The 7730-nt window shown below is 41.7% G+C and overlaps 1 protein-coding gene across 1 annotated transcript; it reads left to right on the top strand.

Annotated features, from left to right (window-relative positions):
• Positions 1–231: 231 nt before the first annotated feature.
• LOC109472590 (polyamine oxidase-like) lies at positions 232–5252 on the top strand. The gene is made up of 9 exons (XM_019772376.1): positions 232–421; positions 1151–1255; positions 1528–1664; positions 1957–2172; positions 2528–2729; positions 3224–3386; positions 3687–3837; positions 4135–4287; positions 4693–5252. Exons 1-9 carry the CDS (start codon positions 248–250, stop codon positions 4853–4855), a joined length of 1464 nt encoding a protein of 487 aa, XP_019627935.1. The 5' UTR covers positions 232–247; the 3' UTR covers positions 4856–5252.
• The last annotated feature ends 2478 nt before the right edge of the window (positions 5253–7730 follow it).

Here is a 7730-nt window from a genome sequence, read left to right as displayed (position 1 = left end):
TGGAAAGAGAATATGATCAACTGATGTATTAATGCAAATGAAATTCCCTACAACTACCGACTGTACATGTACTGTGGGACGGTACACGTGTTTATTAGATTTAATCGGCAGTGGTAAGGTTATGGCGTCATAAACAATTTGAAAAGAGGACTTCTGATTGATTGGTCGACGTGTTCCCGGCGATATGATAATGTAGAATCGTTACATACCAGGACATTGCAGCACCATGAGGGGGACACTGGTCCTGATGCTGGTTGCCATGGCAGCGGTCAGTTGTAAGAGCGTGACCGAGGAGCGGAAGGTCGTTATTGTCGGTGCGGGCATCGCGGGCATCGCCGCCGCCAAAACCCTACAAGAGAACGGGGTGGAGGATTTCGTCATCCTGGAGGGGTCCGACAGAATCGGGGGCAGAATGAGACAGGTAAAGGCGCGGTCACATATCCCAACCCGGGACACTGCCGGGCAATCGGTTGGAACGAAATATAAGATATAAAAGACAACAAAACACAGAAAAGTTGTTAATAAATATCGTGGGCCCTATTTCTGTATATTCTTGATATGAATTGTTACTTTTTCGTTCATACAAACAGCCCGACCGGGCAACGGCTTTGAAATGTGACCTGACCATAATGAAGCAAGTCTAAACTATAATGCCTTTCCCGTATAAAGTTGTCAATCGTTCATGTCACATTGAATTGACAGGAAACTGGGGACAAAAAGAAATCGTATTTCCTACGATTTTACCTTCCTGTCAATCTATGGTTACACCGTTTCCCCACTAACTTCCCATCAGTCCACTAGTGTAAATACCTGTCTATTGTACGGACACACGGAGATAGAAGAAAATATATCGTTCTCTTGTCTTGGAAGTTAATATGAGTCGGTAGGTTATTTTGAAGCAAGTTTTAAAAGACGGGAGGTGCCACAGACTGCATCACATGTGTCATCTCAATCTTCATAACGTGACATCACAGAATCGGTTGATTGTTCATTCCTTGACAAAGTTTAGTTCATTGCTGACGACGTGTTTTATTAACTTGTATTAAGAGCCCAAATGTTGTTTATATGCTAAATGAAAATCGTTGTGTTGGTTATAGAAAACTATCTGTTGTTCTTTGCTTTATAATATGTAGTTTTACATTTCTTTTAGGGGGAAATCGGCGGTGTAAAAGTTGAAATAGGGGCCAACTGGGTGCAAGGTCTCGGCAGCAACCCGATCTGGGACCTGGCAAAAAGATACAACATATCGGGAAAGGTTTGTTTGTTTGTTTGTTTGTTTTATTAGGTTATCCATTAGTGTCATTTTTACACTAGTACTACTCGTCTGGGAATCTGTAGTGAATCACCAACATTCATATATATAGTAGTGCCCCAAATACGGGACTTACCTTTAACTCAGTTGTTACCGTAATTGTTATTATGAAAGCTGTGTTTCTTCCGTTTGCTTCTTGGTGTTTTGTTTTTTGTTCCATGCCATTCTTTAAAATGAAGTACTAAAGGTACTACTTAATATCAAATGTTAAAAAGATATCTGACTACGATGACGTCGTCGTTCGAAACAAAACCGGAAGTGACGTCACCGCCGAGGCGGAAGAAGTGTGGGAGAGGTTTGGAACAGCACAAGAGTACCTGGAGACTTGGAGGAAAAACATTCGTGATGACAAGTGATGATGATTTTTTTTATTCTTTCTTTCCTTCCTTTTCTTCCTTCCTTCTTTCTTTCCTTCCTTTTCTTCTTTCCTTCTTTCTTTCTTTCTTTCTTTCTTTCTTTCTTTCTTTCTTTCTTTCTTTCTTTCTTTCTTTTGCATAGTAGATGCCAGTGCTCAAGCAGAAGTGGTTAGAAATAGTATTTACGTAAGATTTTATATTTTGTTATTCATTTTATTTTATCTATATTTTATTATGCCATTGAGTCCTGAGGTCTCGGAATTCATATTGATATTCTGTTAATTTCAGGCTGCCAGACGTGTCGATCCGAGTCGCCCTGAAGCTGGGAGGATGGAAGGTGAAAACCCCGCTGGAGAAGGTCATAGAATATTTTGATTATGATTTTGAATACGCAGATCCGCCGGAAGTGACGTCAGTAAACAACACAGGTTGGAATAGTAAGGACTTCACAGAAGAAGAATACTTCGTCACTGACCAGCGGGGGTTTCGACATATTGTGGAGAGGTACAATATCATTATGTTTATCGAAGGAAAACATATTGTTTTTGCTCAGTTTCTTCCGTAGAATTGCACTGTATTCCGTAAGATTGCACTGTATACTAATACCATTGTACTGTATTTTGTAAAATTGCACTGTATTCCGTAAAATTGCACTGTATTCCGTAAAATTGCACTGTATTTCGTAAAATTGCACTGTATTTCGTAAAATTGCACTGTATTTCGTAAAATTGCACTGTATTTCGTAAAATTGCACTGTTTTCCGTAAAATTGCACTGTATTCCGTAAAATTGAACTGTATTCCGTAAAATTGCACTGTATTCTCTGGCACCCCTGATGGTGCCCTTTTCATTTTATCCAGGCTGTCGGAGTTTTTGTCCCCAAACGACAGCCGCCTGCAGTTAAACAAAGTTGTGCAGACGGTGAGCTGGACGGACGCAGGCGTGACTCTCACGGCGGCAGACGGCTCCACGTACCGGGGAGAGTACGGGCTGATGACGGTCAGCGTCGGCGTGCTGGAGAACGAAGTCATCGACTTCACACCTGATCTTCCACCATGGAAGGTAACGAATCATTTTTCGTCACTATATATTTGTTTTATTCAGTTACTAGTGAATTCTTTCATCAGTGACAAGTTTTTTAAGGGTAAGAGTACTAACCTTTAAATTTTCGATGGCAATTAGTCCATCTTGCTCTCGGGGCAACTTAAGAGTAAGTTGAAATCTCGTAGGGTGCGTGGGACAGACTGGCAGGTAGGATAACAGGTGAAGGCCATGTACAGAAAACGGGGCAACTTTGGGAGTGGTTTGGGAAGACTGACAAGTAGGACGACAGCTCAAAGGGTCAGACACAGAAAATGGGATGTACTTGAGAGTTGGTAGACGGAGCGTGGGGTGGGAAGACTGACGAGTAGAACGACAGCTCAAAAGGTCGACGTCAGATACAGAAAACAGGGTGAACGTATAGGTACGAAAATCCTTCAATTGTCTTCTCTTGTTCCCCCCACTTTTTTTGCGTGTTGACAAATAAAGATACTAACTGCCAAATTCTACTGAAGGTTGAGGAGATCTACCAGTTCAGGATGGGGCAGTACTGCAAGATTTTCCTCAAATTTCCCCGCAAGTTTTGGGACGACAATGAATACATCCTGTATGCCGGGTCTCTCTGGCCCCAGTATGCCATGTGGCAAAACCTGGAGGCAGAAGGGTTTTTCCCAAACGGTAGGTTTGTTTGCCTGTTACCTTCACCAGGCTTTTGTACATCGAACTATTAACATTGTTTAAAGCTATTTAATGACAATGCCCCTACTGTACTTGGTGACAGCGAGCGCCACTCCACGATAGTTCTAAAAAGTGTTTTAATTTTCACATCTGAATCCTTGTTTGATTGATAACTCTGGTACTTGCAAGACATGACTATTTCTTTGTTTGTAGCACTTTAACTTAGAACACGAAAAATTTTGATTCTAATTAAAATGTTGCGATTGCCCAAACATATACACGTTACGTATTCCCCACCAGGCACCAACATTTTGCTGGTTACCGCTGCGGCGTCTGAAGTACAGCGGGTCGAGCTTCAGTCTGACGAGACGACCAAACAGGAGGTGATGGCGGTCCTCAGGAACATGTACGGCAACAACATCCCCGAGCCGGAGAGCATCTTAGTACCCAGGTGTGTGTGTTTGTGTGTGTGTGTGTGTGTGTGTGTGTGTGTGTGTGTGTGTGTGTGTGTGTGTGCGTGTGTGTGTGTGTGTGTGTGTGTGTGTGTGTGTGTGTGTGTGTGTGTGTGTGTGTGTGTGTGTGTCTGTGTGTGTGTGTGTGTGTGTGTGTGTGTGTGTGTGTGTGTGTGTGTGTGTGTGTGTGTGTGTGTGTGTGTGTGTGTGTGTGTGTGTGTCTGTGTGTCTGTGTGAATCCCATTTTTTGTGTTAACTCTACCTTTCAAAGTTCTACCGTTTCGTGTTGTCCCCAGATGGCTGACTAACCCGCTGTTCTTCGGTGCGTACTCCAACTGGCCTGTCCACGTGTCTGCGCGGGACTTTGAGAAGCTGGCTGCGCCGGTGGGACGTCTGTACTTCGGAGGGGAGGCAACACATCCGCGGTACAACGGCTACGTGCAGGGAGGGTGAGTTGTTTATGTTGTATATGACCTTATTTCATTCCGACAAAAAGACTGTCAGCTATGTTTTTATTACAATCTCTGGTAGTTTGTAGCTTCCATAGCATGCCAAAACCTAGGTTTTGGGGTCTTCGGGGTCTTTGGCAGCTTTTATGTGCTATTTTCTGATTGCATATAAAGAACATAGACCTCTCTACCCTGGATGGCCCTAGTTTCTGTGACCCCGGGGCTCGTTCACTATACACTCAGAGGAAGAGTGCATTGTATCTGTCTAGACTTAACAGGTACCAAGTCTTTCTCAAAATCATGAAATGATGGCAGTGCCATGCAAACAATAACCTTTACAGCAACCACCGTCGCCATGGCAATGTTTTTTTTAATGACAGTCTTGTTTGCTTTTGTCATTGGCAGGTACCTGTCCGGAATTGACCAGGCCAATGCCATCCTCAAATGCATGCAGCAGGGGGTCTGTAAGTCTTACCAGCCTGACGTGAGTTCAGGAGCGGTAGTCACTCCAATCTCTGTCGCCCTGCTCCTCCCTATCATGACAGCCATGTTTCTGCTACATGGTTAAGGTCTCATTCTATGTATTACTCCGATTGGGTAAAATAGCACCGACTCAAGAAGTAAACGGCGTATGAACGTGTGTATATATTTCCTTTTTAGTCAGCTCAACGGACCTAAAACGTCAAAGTAGTGAAATCTTATTTGTAAGTTAGCAAGTCACTATAATTATATAGCGGTAGATGTGCGTGTGCACTACGTGTAATGACAATGCGGTTTGTTAAAGCTGCATTATGTAACATTACGACGATACAAAAAGTAATTTTTCTGGTCATTTCTTTACAAAGTAAGGTGAATCAACCCTATTCCAGTGCAATTAAGTGTCTTTTAGGAAGAGCAGGTACCAAAATATGACGTCTTACGAGTGTGTTAAAAACACAGCTGTCGGCCATGTTTGTTTACATCCTGGTAGTTTGCGGTGGCACCACAAACTAGGTGCGCCTTTTGTGGGCTGTTTCCACGGCAACCATAAATGTCAGAAATGGGAGATAATTGCACAAATATGTTGAAAAGTGGAAGAAAATTACAATCACGCGATTTGTTTTGAATTATTTCAGTTTGAGGTGTTCAGTTTTTGGTGCAAAATGTTACACATTGTCTCTTTAACACGTTAATGGATAGTTAGATATAGTTTAAATTTTCTTTACCCGGAAAATATTATCGGATACTTGGTGCAGGGTGCATGTAAGTGTGTCATATCTTTTGTCTATCAATGGCAAATTACTTCAATTACATATCACATTATGTAGTTAAATTCCTTTTTAGTTTAATACTGTTAAAGTTTATATTTTCATGGTGTTATGACATATTTCATATTGGTTTTATTGGATTGCAGTGCATAATCTACCATTTTGTTTTTTTTCTGTTTTTCTGTTTGTATTCTGTATTCTGCATTACAACAGATATTGCTGTGCCCGTTGTTGAGGAAATAAAGCATGGTGATGTATGTTTGTATCATATATTGCTTTTTCACATTCTTGTAATTGTCATTTATTCATTGGCATTTCATTTTCTGGTTTGAAAAATATATATACTTAAATAACGTCTTATGATGTCATATTACGTCATGCCAACACAAAATTTCTTGTAAAATTTTACTACTTATTACTAGTCTACTAAATCAAGGGAAAGTTAAACTCTTTATGCCAACTAAGCAAGCTTAGCCGTTTATCAGCGCCACCTAGAGAGATGCGTGAAACTGCAGTTCCGTTTCCACCGGTGAACCGAAGACCCTGTGACGACATCAGCGAACCTACGTCACGTGATAGAACATGGCCTTGGTGAGCTGTGCTAATACTCACCAGCTGTCTCACGTCTTACTTCAATGACATCCAATGTAATTCCAGGGCCGCAGAATAACAACAACGTGTGGCGTAGCGGCAGAGTGCTCGACTCGCAACCAAGAGGTCCCCGGTTCGAGTCCTGACATGCCACCGATCTTGTGGCCTTGCACTGGGAAAAGCACTTTACTCGTCTTTCCTCACTTAACTCACTTAACTCAAGGGGAAATGAGTATTGTCCTGTCCTGTATTTGTACTCTGTGTTGGTGGCATAAAATAAGTTGATATAACTTGTGTGCAATCGCCATGTTTGGTCATAAAATGTTGGAATAAAAAAAACTACTTCGACAACACACACACACACAAAAAACATTTTGATTCTAAATGAGGAAATATGACTGATATTTGACATCTACTCCTTTTCGTACCACATTTTATACTTGTAGCGTTTCAAATATGTCATAAACAGACTACGTGAGGCGTCTCTTTATTTTTTGGTACCAAAATAGGTAGAACCGTTCTGCTATAGAACAAGCAACCGTTTTTCGTCGGCAACATTACATTTTTTTGTCGCAGATATCAGTATGCTATGCAATAGTAATGATTTAACTTACATTAAAAGAATGACCAGAAATGTGACTTGAAAATCTAGTTTTGCCGCCTCAAAACTGCATTTGGATGCCTTTAAACAAGAAACCGAGCGTGTTAGGCAGCCCATACGTGTTGCTAGGAGACCGTACTGTGCACTGAAAATCGTTCAGGCTGAGGCAACTGTATCCTGTGTTTCTGTAGCGAGATAGACTGATATCGGGTACAACTGACACTGGAGAAAAGTGGCGAATGTCACTCAAAACGTCCAGAAGCAATCTCCGTAATTTATCTAGTACATGTATTAGAGTTTGGATCGTCGATCAATATTTATACTGTTGTTGACAATACACTACAATACAATATACATATACAGTACAATATTATAAGCACCAGTACTTCGTTTAAACGCGTCATTAAATCTATGAGAAAATCCCTAGGTTGGAATAAAATATTTTCGCTCTGGTGGTGACACCAAAATAAAAGCACACAGCTCAGACCACATGCTCACACGCTGTTTCAAACAATAATACCAGACACATGCGTATGCCTGTGATGTACACTCAAACCTGTACAAGTTAAAACCTAGGCCTCTACATAAGAACAACCTGTCAAATGTGACTTTTTGCTGGTCCTTTGAATATTTTACCATAGACAAAGCACCCTGTCTACGGCGACCACCTCTCTATAGTGACCACCTGTCGACCTGATTTTATTGGTCCCTTGAGTGGTCATCTATGGCCCCATTCCCACAAGCAAAATTGTCCAGATCGAGTCGAATTGATTCGCTTTCTGCCTTGGGCAGTCTTGGCTACATATGTTTTTGAAAGGCAGCTGGCTTCTATCTGTCCGCCATTAAAAACTGTCAAAAACACCTTGTGCCTCGGGGCCCTCCTGTATTCGAAATGGAACAGTCTGAGGGCTGTTTGATCGCGGATTGGACCAAGTTGTTACTCTTAGTGTAGTATAGCCTCCGTTTCAGGCGTTCCGGGATCGGTCGTTGTCGTTTTTTTTTTT

The sequence above is a fragment of the Branchiostoma belcheri genome, unplaced genomic scaffold (assembly GCF_001625305.1).
Source record: "Branchiostoma belcheri isolate BF01 breed outbred unplaced genomic scaffold, Haploidv18h27 scaffold28, whole genome shotgun sequence".
Taxonomy (NCBI): domain Eukaryota; kingdom Metazoa; phylum Chordata; class Leptocardii; order Amphioxiformes; family Branchiostomatidae; genus Branchiostoma; species Branchiostoma belcheri.
The sequence above is the reverse complement of the archived record's forward strand: the minus strand, read 5'-3'. Positions and strand labels throughout refer to the sequence as shown.

Coding starts and splice junctions, on each gene's coding strand:
- LOC109472590 (XM_019772376.1), top strand. CDS start 248: ATGCTGGTTGCCATGGCAGCGGTCAGTTGTAAGAGCGTGACCGAGGAG. Junction 2,730..3,223: donor CTGATCTTCCACCATGGAAG/GTAACGAATCAT, acceptor ATTCTACTGAAG/GTTGAGGAGATCTACCAGTT. Junction 3,387..3,686: donor AGAAGGGTTTTTCCCAAACG/GTAGGTTTGTTT, acceptor ATTCCCCACCAG/GCACCAACATTTTGCTGGTT.